Raw genomic sequence first — 17,081 nt, 5'->3', positions numbered from 1 at the left:
TGACAATAATGACTTTTTCCCCAGACATCACTGTAAAAATTAAGTTAGACAATAAGGTGCTTATCACAGTGCCTGGCCCATAGGACCTTTAATAATATCTCTTACATTATGGCCTAGGAATTGCCGGTATTGGCTTTCTTGATTTACAAATAGCAAAAATTCTACTCTTGAGAGAGGTGGTGTCAGACGCCCTTTTAAAGGCACAGGTGCAAATGCGACCTCTAGGCATTTTGACTAAGTTTCATGTGTTTATTATTCTGCCTTTTCTAGGTTCACCAGTTTATCTTTCATGTTTGCTGCCAGGAAACTAGGTCAGCACTCAGCTGCAGTATCACCCAGTTCTAGGTTTCTAGGCATCTTTTCCCTCTACATGCCTTATGAATGCTCTTTGTTTAATCTTTACTTCATTTTCCTTTTTTTGGCATCTTTATGGACCTTAAGTTTTTATTATTATATCCTATTTCAACCTTCTTGGAAATTGTGAACATTATAATACCATTATAGTTTATCTAGACTGGGTTGGATTAAATATGCCAACTAGTTAGCTGGCTCTGGTCCCCAAGCACTATCTCCAACATTCTTTTCATGAGAAAATTATTGTATTTGCACTTTTAAAAATCACAACGCTGTGGTAACAGACTGAAAATGTTTTGTGTTATTTTAAAAAATTAAAGTGTTTTTACCCTTTTCTCCTCATGTTTACATGTTGTAATTGGTCTTCATCTGTGTGATAAAGAATTCTGTTCCATCAGTTAGTTTGCTTTTTCTTTGTATTCAAATTTCAGCTTTATGGTTGCTGTTAGAAAGCCTGACCTTATGTAAAGATGCAGTGAGAATTTATTGAATAGAGGTCTCATTTCTTTAAAACAAACTCTGAAATATCAAAGAAGTTCTAAATTGTCTCACTTCTGTATTTCTTTTTTAGAAAAGTTATTCTTTATTGTGTTACCAACATACTCAATGAGAGTATGAATTTGCTGTGCTTACTTTTACATCTCAGTATCACTGGATGTTGTCATCATTGAATATTTATTTGTACCCTTTTCAAATGATGACTCAAACTAATAAAATAAAAATGTGTTAAGAGCTAACATATTTTAAAAAGTAAACTTATCAAAACTTTCGGCTATGTTTTAGAAAGAAAAAGAAAAAAAAAAGGAAGAGAAAAAGAGAGAAAAGGAGCCAGAAAAGCCTGCAAAACCTCTTACAACTGAAAAGGTAAAATTTCTTCTTTTTTTTAATCTACAAAGATTACGACCTTATTTGTATAGTTCTATATGAATGACTTTTGGGATATTCATGATATGCAAATAATCATTCTTTCAACAAGTATTTGTGGCATGAATACTGTGTGCTAAGCATGTCCGTCTGGCTTGTCCTGTATGATTTGTAATCGGCTACATATGTGTGGGTATAGATTCATGTGAGTTCCTCAAGGGCAAGTATTATTCCTGACATAAAGAAGTGGTGGTTTTAGCTTCATGCACGATCAGACTTCAGCGAAAGTTGAGAGGATGCGGAGACATACCTGCAGGGACCTTCAGAAAAGACTCCATGCTGAAGGTAGCACTTGAGCTGGGTTTTGAAGTGTAGGTAGGAAGGATTAAAGTGTGAGGTAGGAGTGTATCCTGTGGAGAGAACGTTGAGGACATGGAAACTGGAAATAGACAAAGTATGTTTTAGAAAAATAAATGAGTAGTGGAGTTTGAAGAAAGATCTATGTCTGTGTATAGAAAGTAGTGAAAAATAAGACCAGAATGGTAGATTGAGCTCAAATTGTAGGGGACCTTAAGGTCCAGATTGATTCTTTTTTGAAGGAAAGGCTGTGGGCAGCATTTAATTCAGAAGGGTTCTACTGGAAGATTATTTTGCAGTGATAAGCAGGATAGAAGTGATCAGGCCTACTAGAGGTAGAGAGACCATTAGACTTCTGTCAAGCGCTTGGTTAAATAATCATGGTGGCTTGGCTTGAACGCATTTCCTCGTACAAGAATGGAAGCACAGTAAGGGACTTGTCAGTAAAGGGAGCATCCTTGATTTTAACTGTTGAAATTTTAATAATCAACTTTATGGAGGCATCAGTTACATACTACAAAGTGCATCCATTTAAAGTGTGCGAGCCAGTATTTACTGGTTCTTTTCCCATCATGTTGATTAGAACAGTCTCTACCTTCAGAAAGTTATAAACATGCCTTCTGCATTTACGATGTGCTGAGTATCCCAAGGCTCCTTAGTCCTTTATGTAGCAACCAAACACGTCCACCATCTGCCCCTTGACCCCCCTCCTAGCAGTCGCCCCCTGTCCTTCATACCGGGCAGACTTGCGTCTTGCCCCCTGAGCACACTCGCCATCCCTCTGGACACTGAGCTGCCTGGCCAAGGATGTCCTTTGCTCTCCGCACCTCTTATCTAGGCTTACTCGTTCCTCCTCGTCCATCCAGCCCCTCTAACACCCCAACCTCATAGGCTTTCTCCCTTCCTCAAAGTTCTGGTGACATTGTCCTACATTTGACTTTATTACTTCCTGCCTCATATTATTGTTTAATTGTATTGTTAGATAAATTTCTTTGTCTAACACAGATGCATCCATGTTTATGTTCTGTTTCCTGAGATTAGGTATCAATCAGGTGGGGACTAATAAGTCTTAGGTTTCTTTGTATTTCTGACAGTTTCTTGTGTGTATCAGATGTTTAGGATAAATACATGTACATTGATTTGTTGATGTTTTCCATCTCATAATTCCTGTTAATGTTTTGATCCCAAGGTCATGCAGAACAATAAACTGCAATTTATTTCTGAATAATTTGTTAAATACTGAAGACTTGCTAAGTGGAATTCTTTGAGATATTTTTTGAAGTACTTTTCAGTTAAAGTTAGTTTTTTTGACTATCACTAATTGTTTTAACGATTGTTTACTGAATTAGATTCTTACCTTTCACCAAATTAAATTTAGATGTTAAGTATTATAAAACTTTTTAAAAGGAGTGATTAAGTTGGTAATTATAGCCTGATTACTTAAATAGCTTTAATTCTGCTCTGGAAACTTTCTCTTCAGCATGCATCAGTAAGAAGCTGTAAGTGAAATCTCTTACAATTTCCTATTGGATTACAAAGGAACTTAAAAATCACTAGTAGGTTTTATCTTTTATTTCCAAAAGTTGGAAGTATCAGAGTTTATATAATGCCTTATTGTTGTACTTGGCAAGATGTAAAATTTAACCCCTTTTAAAACATCATATATTTATTTTTTCTCTTAAAAAATATTTACCATCCAAATATAGTGAGCATTTGATGTAGTGACCATGTGTGTTTCATGGTCTTGCATGTAAACACTTGCTTTCTGTTGCCTGCTGTGGAGAGGGGCCGCCAGGGTTACCTGGGAACAGTCTCTGGATTGGGAGCTTGAGAAGAGCAGTTCAGGGCGTGTGAACAGCGAGGAATCCAGCACTTTTCCGTTACCATTTCCCTTTGGTACTTAGGTTTTGTGTGTTTTGTTTTGTTTTGTTTTAAATAAATTTATTTGGTTGCACCGGGTCTTAGTTGTGGCAGGTGGGCTCCTTAGTTGCAGTACACGTACTCAGTTGCTCCGCTGCATGTGGGATCTTCCTAGACCAGGGATTGAACTCATGTTCCCTGCATTGGCAGGCGGATTCTTTATCCACTGCGCCACCACGGAAGTCCGGTACTTAGGCTTTAAATAAACCCAGTTCACACTTCATCTGTTATTCTTGCTCGCCCTGCAGAGGTCAGGACTCCTGTTGCCAATGGTGGGAACCTTGCGGAAGGAATAACCACCCAGAGGGAAAAGCTTTAGTTCCTGTCAGAATTTCGTGGTCAGGATATTGTAGGTTATGTAAGGAGGAAGATAAATTTACAAGCGTAACAGTGGGGAGACTGAAAGAACAATAGAACAAGCAAGCTTTACTTCATTCACATTAGGCGTTTTTCTTTGTGTTCTCCCTGACCTGATGTTTTCAGGGGGCATGTATAATCTAGAGGAGAAATTAGCAGTAATAGCAGTGAAAATCTTAGCAATAGTAGTCAGAATATCATTCTCGTAAGTAGGTAAGAGTTGGCTTTATTGGCTGTCTGGTATCTGCCAGGAGCTGGGCTGGTGTACAGCTTGCATGCACACTTGTGCATGTACACTTACATGTGAAGTGACAGCTATGTATTCACCACCTAGTCAGGAAACAGAACATGGCTGCTGCCCGGAAGCTGCCCTCCCCAGCTCTTCCCAATTAAATCACTTCTCTTCTCCCAGAGATAATCATTTCCTTGTATTTTAGAAATAGATTTACCTTCTCTGTGTTTCTAAATAATAGAAATATTACTTAGAAAATACTGTTTTTCTCTGTTTTTTGAACATACAAATGAAACGATGCCACAAATATTCTTTTGTGTTTTGCTTTTTTCAGTCAACATTGTTTTTGTAAGGGTTAATCATGTTCTGTATAGATACAGTTTACTCAGTTAATTGTTGTGTAGTATTCCATTATTTATATGTTCCTTACTTTATGCATCCCATCGTTGATAAACACTTGGATTATATCCAGGCTTTAGCTGTTATAAATAGTGCTGCTTTGAACACTTTTGTACATGCACCTAAGTATGTATTTCTTTAGGATGTACTTAGGAGTGGACTTGTTGGGTCACAAAGTATCTGTATCTTGAACTTTACTACATAACGTCAAACTATTTTCCAATGTGTATACCAAATGTATTCTGGTCACACTACATTCTTTACAGCATTTGGTATTGTCAGAGGTATTATTATTTGCAGTCTGATGGGTATATAAGGATATCTCATTGTATTTTACATGTCCATTTCTTATATTACTAATGAGGCCCAGTGCCCGTGTCATATGTTTATTGCCCATTTGGAATCCCCCTTTTGGAGTTCTGACTCAGATCTCTTGCCTGTTGTTAAATTGGATGGCTTACCTTTCCCTTATTGAGTTGTAACAATCTACACACACACTTACACGCATATATAGAGGAAACTAGTCCTTTTCCAGTTACGGGTTTGCAAATATCTTATCTCTGTGGTTAATTTTATTGCTCTTTTTATTTCTGGTTTGTGAATCAGTGATCGAGGGCATCCTTGTCTTATTCCTGACGTCAGAGGGAAAGCTGTATGTGTTATCTTCATTCCTTACAAAAACTACAGTTATTGTTTAGTTAGAGAATTTATGGAGTCTGGTTTGGAAAAATAGATTTTATTTCTTTTTTAAAGGCTAAACTCCATCTCGTGTCTCTTTATGTGTTTAAAAGAATGATGCTTGATAGGTGTTATTTTTTCCCAGGACACTTGTTCTGAGTCCACTTGCAATTAAAGCCATTAGTATGGTTCGTGACACACAGCAGTGAGTGAATAAATGATTACAAGTATGTTAATTGGGGGGTTGGGAGGAACCTTACCTCTCTTATTTTATAAAAAAGTTAACTAAACCCTAGAAGGACTCTGAGTCACTGAAAAGTGACTTGCTCAGTGCTAACAGTTGGTGACAACTCAGGGGTTTGAACCCATGTCTTCTTCTGATTTAAGTCCCGCGTTGTGTGTATGTGTGTTTTGATTTGACATGTATGTCTTCAGTTTCCTTTCTTGATGCAATTTTTAGTCCTTTTGTACATTCTACATCATTTTATAATGAACAGTCCAGAGCTCTCTAAAAAAGAGCAGTGTGTTTATATACAACGTCATCCCATACTGTCCTAACTAGTGAATTCATAATTTTTACTGATTTGTTAAGCGTCCGGTAGGGACTTCTTCATTCTGTAAATACACTTGTTTTCCCTGAGCAGTCTACTACTTTGCTTAAATTATATTTTGTACCTAGGTCTCCCTAAGGTTTACGTTTTGTGTTGTGTGAGCATCTGTTGCCAGTGGGGTTAGCTGGAACCAGGCTTACTTTATTTTCTGAGAGGAGAAAGGTAAAACCTAAAAATTTAATGAATCAAGTGATTAATAGGGCAGATGCTTTTGACACTTAAATAGATGTCTCTCTGCTGTGCTTTAGATATTCTGCTGGAAAATTGTGTATAAATTTGACTTTTTCTAAAATATTCTGTCACACGTTTGACATTTCTAATTCACTTAGTTTAGATTTATCTACTAGGCTATCTCCCAAGTAGCCAGTGATCTACAAATATGTTTATGTAGATGAGAAGTACTCTACTAAAGGAATGTACATGAGTTCTCTTTCAGTTTATATGAGCAGATCTTAATTTCTCCTTTGGGAGGTTCTGAGTTTTACAGTTTTTCTTTTCTTAAAGATGTGCATATCAAAACATGGAAAATGGACAAATAGTTTTGGGGATGGGGAAGTTAAACCCTTTTAAGGTAATTTAAGGTAATAACTGCAGTAGTGGTTCTGGTTTTATTGCTATTTATTACAATACGGTTTGTTACAATATTATTATGTTTTAAGTTCTGAAACTTCAGAATTATAGCTAAGAAACCTTTAATGTAGGGGTCAGCAAACATTTTTCTGTAAAGAACCAGAGTAAATATTTTAGGCCGTTGGGTGTCTTTCACAACTACTCAGCTCTTTCTTTGTAGCACAAAAGCAGTAAATGAGTGTGTTCCAATGAAATTTTATTTGCAAAAACAGGCGGTCAAGTTTGCTGAGGACTGTCCCCCACTGGTCGCAGTGGGAGAAGCAGGGTCAGGAGGATAGCCAGGTTCAAGCCTTGGTCTGTGTTCACTGTCTTCTTGGCAAAGTCAGTTAACTGCCCAGATCTGCTTTTTCCTCATATATTAAATGACAAGCTTTGCTTAGATGATCTCTAGAGATCCTTATGGTAATAAATAGTTTTAAATTTAGAGTTACTTATTACACCTACTGAATATAGGGACAGATAACTAAAATCATCTGACTGTATCCTTAAAGATGGCTTTTACAACTCCACAGAGTTGGTTTTTATTCAACGAATTCTCTTTATTGTTTCAAACTGGTTTTTCACTCACCTTAGTTGCTATTATATTTTAATCAGCTAGTTTTCCTATTAAAACACAAAGTATAATTTAGGAAAAGAGTATTCAGTTCTTCCTAAGGCAAGCTACTTCTGTATTTACATAGAACATGTATGTGTGTGTGTGTATTCAGAAAAACTGGCTTACTTTAAGGTAGTAGGTATTTCTGTGTAGGTGTCTACCTGTACAGGTGTTACTGCATCATTGGTTTTATATGTAATGGGTGCATTAACGGGATAATTTAGATTATTCTATCAAAGTAATGATTTTATATTTTCATAGACTTTCTTAAAATCTCTCTGAGATAATTATAATGAGAGATTAGGACATAATTATGCACCTGTCTTGGAATATTTTTATGAGTTAAAATTCTTCTAATATTGAAACTTTTATTATTTATTTATTAAGTATTACATATTCTGTGTAGGAAAAAATAAAATATACAAACAGGCCAAACATTAAAAAAATATGTAACTTTTCATAATCCCTCTACCTAAGGATGACTGTCTTAAACCTTTTGTGGTATAACTTTCTATGCTTGTGTACACATGTGTGTATTCTTACCAGTCTCTTACATGTGCCTTGGTGGAATTCTTTAAAGAGATTTCTGTGAATGGCATGTGGTTCCCTAACTATGTGTTGTAATTTTTTTTAATGTAATATTTTTAAAGTGTTTTTTGTGTAGATACTTGCCACTAGCTTCTTGAAGTTTATGAGAGCAAGTCAATTCATGACGTGTATCAGTGTAAAATATAAAATTCCATGAGGGAAAGTGGCGGAGCAGTGATGCTGTGGGAAGGAGACCTCCCCCACTTTGGATCATACTCACTGTCATCGAAAAGTGATCTCAATATATGACAAGTATTCAAATCTTTAAGAAGATGATATAGATAAATAGTGATTGTTTTTAACTAGTTGGGAAAAAACCAAAAACAACCAGCAGAGTTGCTTTTCTGAACAAACCTTTATGTTAATAAAACTTTAAAAAGTACATTTTTACTTGATAAATATAAATGGTCTACCTTCCAGTATAAGCAAAAGGTACAATTGCAAATCTCTTGAATTTGAAATTTCAATATAGCCATGTAAAAGTAAGCAACCAGTTGTAAATCAAATAAATTGTTCTTAGTAAACCATTAAAGTGAAATTAAGTGGCTCATTGCCAGATGCTGAATTGGTAGGTTATGTTGTTTAACAGCCACCAAGCTCTCGGTATAATTTAGGCTAAATAAACATTTCATGTGATGCGTGTATGCATTTGACAATAAGATATTTCCAGTAATTAATGCTTTTGTAGAAATCATGGAAACACATGGTCTAGGTGAGTAGGCAGGTCAGATGTCTTACAGAGCATTTTTGTAAGTGGGTTTGGCAGATTCTTTGTATTTTCCACAAATCATTTCATTTCTAGCTAAAAACCTGACACTGGAGATTAGTTTGGTAATACTCTTTGTAGATTAAAAGTAATATAGTTAACGTTACTGTGCTTTAGGCTTAGCAAGCATTTTGGTCCTGCTTCTCTGTGGTCCACGTTTTATTAGGGCATAGATTGCTAGCTCCTGTTGACGGCTTTCTTTCTTTAGCTGTTAGGTTTCTTTTTTTAAGTAAATCCTTTCTCTCTGAGAAAGAAAAGATCACAGTGCTGCTCCTAAGTAAAAAGAAATCATATGTCCTGTCTAGTAAATTTATAGTTTTTCATTCTTTAACCAGGAGACTGAGTACATAGAGACCTAGTGGATTTTTTAGTAGCATCTCGCTTCTACAACCCGTAACACCCAAACCATGTCTCTTTTAAGAAGTTAAAAAACATGCATAAGGAAAGAAAAAAAATCACCGTAGATCTAACGACTTAGAAAAATTATCACTAACTTTTTTTAAAAAAATAAATTTGTTTATTTATCTTTGGCTGCATTGGGTCTTCGTTGCTGCGCACGGGCTTTCCCCAGTTGCAGTGAGCAGGGGCCACTCCTCCTTATGGTGCACGGGCTTCTCACTGCATGGCCCCTCCGTTGCGGAACACAGGCTGTAGGCGCACGGGCTTCAGTAGTTGTGGCTCGTGGGCTCCAGAGCACAGGCTCAGCAGTTGGGGTGCACGGGTCCAGTCGTTCCACGGCATGTGGGATCCTCCGGGACCAGTGCTCGAACCTGTGTCCCCTGCATTGGCAGGCGGACTCTCAACCACTGTGCCACCAGGGAAGCCCTCGCTAACGTTTTGATGTTCATCCTTCTAGATTGTTTCCCGTGGAAGTATATGTATCCACACGGGATCATCCTACACATATTATTTTGTAACCTACTCTGCTCCTCTGTCATATAACAGTATATCTTGAATATCCTTTCTTGTTGATAAATATGCATATGCTTTTCTATCTTTAATAACATTCCACTGAATGGGTGTATCATAATTTATCTTCCTCTGAATAAAGAGAGATTTTTCTTAAAATCTGTACAAATAATCAGTGTACAGCTCTGTGATCACTGATTAGGATGGGCTTTTAAAACTGGAATCGCTGAGTCAAAGGATCTGGACTTTTAAAAAGTCTTTTGAAAAATACTAACGAGCTACTGGACGATAAAGATGGCAGAGCCTGGACTTGGTAAGAAGACTTTAATTCCATTCTCTGCTGTTTACTAAATACTTGACCGCTCTGAACCTCAGTTTCCTCATATGTAAAACTGTTAATTCAACGGGCATTTTTGTACCCACCACGTGCCGAGCATTACTTTAAATACTAGGAATAGCGTGGCAGGGGCATGTCTGTGTCTCGCAGGATGTTTAGCGTCATCCTGCCAGTCTTGGCAATCAAAAATGTCTTCAGACGTTGCTGCGTGTCCCCTGAGGGCAAAATTGCTCCTGGCTTCAGAATCGCTGATTCACATTCCAGGTCCATGAAACTGATCTCAGTGGAAGAATGAAAGCCTGCCTGTTGTTGAGATCAAGGCTCTTTCGGATATCGACACAAATCTTTTTCTCAGCAGATTTACTCAGATGCTGAAAGGAAATAATATAGTTATACGTATGAAAAAAAGTTTATAACAATGCCATTAAGTGGGAGGTAAAATATAAGCGCATTTGAAACTGAAATGGGCGTTTTCTTAATTAGAAGTTACTCAGAGTCAAGTTTATCCTTTAAAATCACACATCGTTTCATCCAATTCCCATCTTATTAGAATCATCTGCATTTTGGATATAGAGAACAAACTAGTGGGCGGGGCAATACAGGGGTGGGAAGTGGACGCAGAAACTATTGGTGGTAAGGTAGGCTCAAGGGTGTATTGTGCAACTTAGGGAATATAGCCAATATTTTGTAATAATTATTGTAAATGGAAAGTAACCTTGAAAATTGTATAAAATTTTTTTTTAAACTAAAAGAAAAGGAGAGAATCATCTGCATTTTGGAGGTAAAAACAGAACAGCGTGTTAGGATAAAAATCGGATTAGATACATGGTCTTGGGCCATAGATAGCATTTAGCCCTGTAGCCATAAACTTTGTTGCTATTCCCCTTCTGGAAGATTACTTTTGTGGTACTTGCAGTTATTTGTCTGGATTACTGCATTTATTTCAGAGCATTGCCTTGCCGGAAAAACTGGGTGCAGAAAAGAAAGAATTCCAGCTTCATCAGGACTTGGTGGGGGCCCGAACACTGGGAAAGATTAACAGATAACTGACCCTAATTGCTTATAGAATAAAGTACCTGAGCCCTTCAAAGTCTAGCTCCTCCTAAATCTTTATCATTGTGGTAATGATATCAGCCATATTTCTTTTTATAGCCATTTTCCCCTTATTATTACAAACCATGGAAAATACAAGAAAAAACTGCCAACGAAAGCCTGTCATCTTACTATCCAGAGTCTCATCACCTTTAACCTTTTAGATTTTACTTTCAGTTTTTTTTCTATGTAGACTATTTTTTAAAATATTTTTCTTCCCTCATCCCTCACTTAATATTATATAATGAGTGTTTTCTTATCCAATATTTGTATTACCATGAATTTTAGTGTATGGACTACATTAATAAGATTTTGTGTCTTCTAAATTTCTAGCTTACTTTATGGCATTCTTATATATAAGTAGAAATGAAAACTTTTATAGGATTTTAAAAGGGTACTTTATATCTTACACCCATTAGGATGACTGCTGTCAGAAAACCCAGAAAATAACAAGTGTCGGTGAGGGTGTGCAGAAATTGGAACCCTGTGCCCTGTTGGTGGGAATGTAAACTAGTGTGGCCATTGTGAAAAGCAGTTTGGTAATCCTTCAAAAAACTAAACATGGAGTTACCATTTGATCCAGCAGTTCTACTTCTGGGTATATACCCAAAAGAATTGAAACCAAGGACTCAAACAGATATTTGTATGTCCGTGTTCATAGCAGCATTATTCATAATAGCCAAAATGTAGAAACAGCTTAAATGTCCATTAGTGGATAAATGGATAAACAAAATGTGGTGTGTATGTACAATGGAATATTATTCAGCCTATAAAGGAAGGAAATTCTGACACAGGTGACAACATGGATGATCCTTGAGGACATTATACTAAGTGAAATAAAGACGAAAGGACAAATACTGTGTGATTCTACTTCTAGGTACCTCATGCAGGTACCCAGAATAGTCAGATTCATCGAGATAGAAGGTAGAATGGCGGTTGCCAGGGTACGGGTGGGATGGGGGGAAGGAAAGTAATTGTTTCATGGGTACAGAGTGTCAGTTGTGCAAGATGGAAAGAGTTCTGGAGATGGATGGCTTTGGTGGTTGCCCAGCAGTGTGAATGTTTAATGCCCCTGAACTCTGTGCTTAGAAATGGCTGTTACCACAATTTAAAAGTTAGTAAATAAAACTTTAAAGGTACTTTGTAAATATATACAGCTTTTCCTTTATAATCCAATTTTAATGAATTTTATGGTATAAAAATTTCATGTTGGGCTTCCCTGGTGGCGCGGTGGTTGAGAGTCCGCCTGCCGATGCAGGGGACACGGGTTCGTGCCCCGGTCCGGGAAGATCCCACATGCCGCGGAGCGGCTGGGCCCGTGAGCCATGGCCGCTGAGCCTGTGCTCCGCAACGGGAGAGGCCACAACAGTGAGAGGCCCGCGTATCGCAAAAAAAAAAATTTATGTTATCGTGTTTTTCTTTTGAATACATATTCAGACTCACGAATTACGGCATTTATTTTGGCTACCTTTCAGAGGAATATTCTGTTTATCTGAGTTACAACCTTTTCTTTTGTAACCATGGTGTTTCAAAAATTTTTTTAAAATATGACGTTTAAACTTTGACAACAAGGCATAACTGATTGGCCCTGTGTGGTGCTGTGTGTGCTCCCTGTGTTGGTGTGGGGAAGGAGTCCAGGCATCCAGAGGATCCAGGGAAGGGTCTGTCTGTCCACCCGAGCAGTGACCACCTGCCATGTAACAGATGTGGATAAGGGCAGTTTACCTTCCTGTTTATTATGCCATCCTTACCAGTGAGAACGATAATGAACTGAAAATAAACTAGGGTTACGTTATACAGATTTGTGCGTAACCTATTTAATGAGATGAGTGCATCTCGTGCTCTGAGCTGCTTCTCGCCACTAGCCATTTACACACTGTGACACACTGCTCAGAAGGATTAAAGCTTAATGTTATGTTTTCTTCATTATGTAAAACTCTAAACAGAAAAACCTGATGTATCATTTTTTACCTTTTATTTTCCTATTTCCCCTCCTGCCCCTGCCAAAAAAAAACTGTTGGGGAAGGACTTATACTTGTCCTAAACTTACAGGGCTCTGGCTATATTAACACATGCTTTCCCTAGTAATTACTTTTTTTTTTAAAAAAATTAAATTTTTTTTTCTAAACATACAAAAACTTCAAGAAAAGTTTCAAAACCTGTTTCCTATTGAACTTGAAGATATTTTCTTTATGTTCTTTGTCCCTTAATTTGACAGGTGGCATTTGACTTAAAAGCAATAATATCTGACCAGAAAGTAAAAAATGCACAGTGATGAGAGGCTGGGGTGCTTCTTCATTCATGTGGAGGCATCCCCGCTCTGTTTTTAAAAAGTACCCACCTGAGACTTCCCTGGGGGCGCAGTGGTTGAGAATCCGCCTGCCAATGCAGGGGACACAGGTTCGAGACCTGATCCAGGAAGATCCCACATGCCATAGAGCAGCTAAGCCTGTGTGCCACAACTACTGAGCCTGTGCTCTAGAGCCCGCGAACCACAACTACTGAGCCCATGCACCACAACTGCTGAGCCTGCGCTCTAGAGCCCACGAGCCGCAACTACTGAGCCTGTGTGCCACAACTACTGAACCCGCGCACCTATAGCCCGTGCTCTGCAACAAGGGAAGACGCCACAATGAGAAGCCTGCGTACCGCAACAAGGAGTAGCCCCAGCTCGCCGCAACTAGAGAAAGCCCGCGTGCAGCAACAAAGACTGAGTGCAGCCAAAAATGAATAAATAAATGAATACATTTATTTATTAAAAAAAAAAAAAGTACCCACCTGTGCGGAGCACAGAAAGCCCTGGCCCCGGGGTTATGATTCTCTCTGCCTTGCTGCCTTCCGATGAGGGCCACTCACTGGCTCTCCCAGGCCTCTCTTGTTTGGGCTCATGGCCTCCTGCAGTCAGCCTGGCCGGGTTATTACCACTGCGTTTCACCTTCTTAGCTGCGCCTCTGGAGAGATAGACAGACACTCTCTTTTCTGGTGGACATGGTAGGCAGTCTTGAGGCATTGTTTTATGTGTGGATCATGAGAACAAGTTTCACCACTGACCAGCTGGTGAGAACATCCCTAGAGTCTGGTGCGGACACTGGAAGCAGTGAATGAAGAGCCTTAGCGAGACCACGGTGCAGCCTCTGTGCCCAGGGCTCTCCAGGCCTTTCGTCACTGGATGCTTTTCCTTTGAGCTTCACGGGCTGCACAGCTCCCGTGTGCCTGTATCTTACATCTGTGGCCACGGTTCACCTGAATGCAGTTCCCTGAGTCCCCGACTGACCTCTTCACCCCCACCCAGACTCAGCCCTCCTCTCTCGACTGTGTGAAGTGTGCTCTAGGACCAGTGGGTGCTGCTGTGCCAGCTCCTGTGGTATTCTGTGTGGTGTAAGTGCAAGGCTGATACAAGTAACCATAAGAGGGAGTTGATCTGACAGTTTGGTTGCCTTTCAGTAGATTAAATGCTACTGACGTTCTGTATCCAGGGGAGAGGTATGGTGAAAGATTTCTGGGAGGAAATATTTGGATTGATTGTAGCTACTGTTAGGGTGCCTGCAGTGTACAAGGCAGCTAAAGTGTTGGAAGCAACTTAAAAATGAAGACAGAGCTTACCCTCAAGAATCTTAAAATTCGGAAAGACCAAGTGATTGAAAGGGGATGACAGGAAAAATCACTTTAGCAAAGGCTGTTACAGGGCAGCTGGGGAGGTACAGAGGGTGGAGGCTCAGAGAAGTGAAAGAGAACACGCGGGGTTATTAAGAAAGTCTTCATGGAGGTGCTTACACTTGGCGTGAGCTTTGAAAGACTGTCAGGAAGGAGCACAGCACAGTAGGCAGAGGGATGGCGTGAGCAGGTGGCTGACATTGGGAAGCGTAGTTTGGCAGTAATGCCTAGTTCAGTTTAGTTAGAGTGGAGCACAGTGCTGGGGGATAAGACAGCAGAGATGATACTGAGAGAACCGTAAGTTTCCTGATAAACGCTAGATCGCTGGTTTTGAGTAGGGAAGTACATTGATTTGAACGATGGTTTAGTAGGATGGTGCCTGGTTGCAGGAGATGTATTGATGGGAGGAGAGGCCGTAACCTGTAGTCCAGGCAGTCCAGCGAGGGCCTGACGTAGACTGCTGGCTGGAGGTTGTCGCCATCTGCTTCCTGAGGAAGAACGATTGACAGACTGTTTAGCTGTAATGCATTTTACTCGGCTTTTTAATGAATAGCCTTGTCAGACTCTAACGGGTTGTTGTCTCAGAGTCATTCAACAAATATTTATTAAGCAATCACTGTATACACAGTACCAGGGATACAGTAATAAACAAAACCAGAATTCCTGCCTTCATATTAGAATGTATACAGAATCGTTTCACGTGCATGTAAGGTTCTTTACCAATACAATATATTGGTGTGCTGTTTGGTAATTCCCACCACCACCTTTACGTTAGCCAAATGCCTAAAAAGACATTATGATGCCAGCTCTATTTTTATCTCCTGAAAGGTAGACTTTAAACTTACAGCATTGGTAAAGACTTTAATGATCTAGTCATTTGATTTTAATGATGAATATGCATTTACTTATTTTTCAAGGAATTTTAGCAGATGTCTCTTTCAGATACATTGGTGATTTACAGACATTGCATTGAGTATAACAGATCCTCCCAATTCCATCTCTCCCCCCAGCCAATAACTGGGTGTTAGTGACAGGACCTCCGAAGCAGTAGTTCCAACACTGTGAGACTCCTTCCACCCCAAGTTATTGTGACTCAGCAGATCCGGTGGCCCCGCATATTGTGTGTTAACACACAGATTCTAATGGAGGTGAAAGGCAGCGGGAAGAGGCGGTAGGTAGCGTTTACTCTGCTTCTCAACCGCCCATCCTGCCGAAGCCAAACTTCTGTGACTGCTGAGTGGAGGAGACTAGTCCAGGGTCCCTGTTTTTCTTACTACACCTTAGGTTCTTGTTTCTGTGGCGTTGTAAACTTTAAATGTGTGGAACTGATAGAAGGGGAAGCACTCCTTTCTTCATCACTGATTTGAAAACATCTGGGGAAAAATCTACTTGGTTTCTGCTCATCTTCTGATCCCTAGAGCCATCAGCAGGGGCCTGAGGTGCAGAAAGCCACACTCACAACAAAGTAAGGGTCCATGCAGGCGCCAAGCAAGGGCGTGGGAGACCAGCCTCAGGGCCGCTCCCGCTTGGGCTTTGAGTTGGGGGTGTTTTTAAAGCGGAAGAACAAAGAGGCTGGGATTGACCGTCATCTTGTGATTTTGCTTAATCACAGTTTTGAGGGTCAGGGTGTCTGGTTTATGATTCTCTGGCCAGGTGGTCCATGGCTTGCTTGGGGGCCTGTTAGTGCATCTTGCCTTGGAGAAACAGCCTGAGTTTGTATGTTAAGGACAAGCTCTACAATAGCAATGTTAGTCCTTAACGGTGTTATTGTCGACTGAAGAAAACGCACAACCTGAGAGCTGTGAATTATTTGGGGCAAAATGCGGACTATAGCCCTGGAGACAGCCTCTCGGGTAGCTCTGAGGAACCGCTCGCAGGAGCTGGGGGGAAGGGCGGTATTCTATATGATGTCAGTGAAGGGGGCACGTACAGTCAAGCACACACTGAGGCAGAGGCTGGCTGTTGGTCCTGAGGAGCAGATGTCACCAGTGATGATGTTAGTGCTTTTCTAGATACCAGCAGATGCAGGAATCGGGCTCATACAATCTTCTCCAGAAAATATCTAACTATATGAAGGTCTGTTCTGCCGTTTTTCCCAGAGCACAGAGGGCCTCACTCCTGATCTCCACCTTGAACTCCTTTCAGGGGGTTGAAGGTCAGTGACTGCAGTGGCTCATGACCTTTTAAATGACAAACAGTCTAGGTGCTTGACTTACTGAGAGCGTTCGTTGTTTCTTCTTTGTTCTTTTTTATTATTCCCTTTGTAACGGTTGTATTTCTAATTTCTCAAAGTTGTTCACAAAGTGTTTTTTTTTTAATTTTTATTTTATATTGGAGTATAGTTGATTAGCTGTTCACGAAGTTTAAAACCTCTTTGACTCCATCTCTTTGTTGATTTGTAAAGAGAGGTCACAAAATGAATTGAATATTTATTTTTCGCTGCCTGGCTACTTTGAGTTCCCTGAAAACCAAGTAGAAGCCGATAAGATCCATAAGGGAGTAAAGTGTTCCCTCGAAACCCATTTTGGAAGACCCAGGGATGTTGAGAATTGTCTTTGAAGCAAAAGTGTTTGTAATTACATTATAAAATCTGAAAAAACAAATTGCCGGGGTAAATTGTTATAATTTAGGCATAAATTATATAGGCATTTAAGCATAAAATTGCCTTTATTACAAGATCATAAATCTTTGGGATTTGTTTCTCAAAGTGTACATTATCTGTAAGTGTAAATTTATTC

The 17,081-nt window shown here is 39.4% G+C and overlaps 1 protein-coding gene across 6 annotated transcripts in view; it reads left to right on the top strand.

The window, feature by feature from the left end:
* SMAP1 (small ArfGAP 1) overlaps positions 1–17,081 on the top strand; it is a 143,547-nt gene that overhangs the window by 81,702 nt on the left and 44,764 nt on the right. For all 6 annotated transcript variants that reach the window (XM_033428694.1, XM_004270125.4, XM_049695437.1 and 3 more), the window contains one exon: positions 1,138–1,218. In XM_033428694.1, coding sequence (XP_033284585.1) covers positions 1,138–1,218 — 81 coding nt within the window. The remainder of the gene's footprint in view (positions 1–1,137; positions 1,219–17,081) is intronic.

Source organism: Orcinus orca, chromosome 12 (assembly GCF_937001465.1).
Source record: "Orcinus orca chromosome 12, mOrcOrc1.1, whole genome shotgun sequence".
Taxonomy (NCBI): Eukaryota; Metazoa; Chordata; class Mammalia; order Artiodactyla; family Delphinidae; genus Orcinus; species Orcinus orca.
Note: the sequence above shows the minus strand (reverse complement) of the source record. Positions and strands in the feature narration are given on the sequence as shown.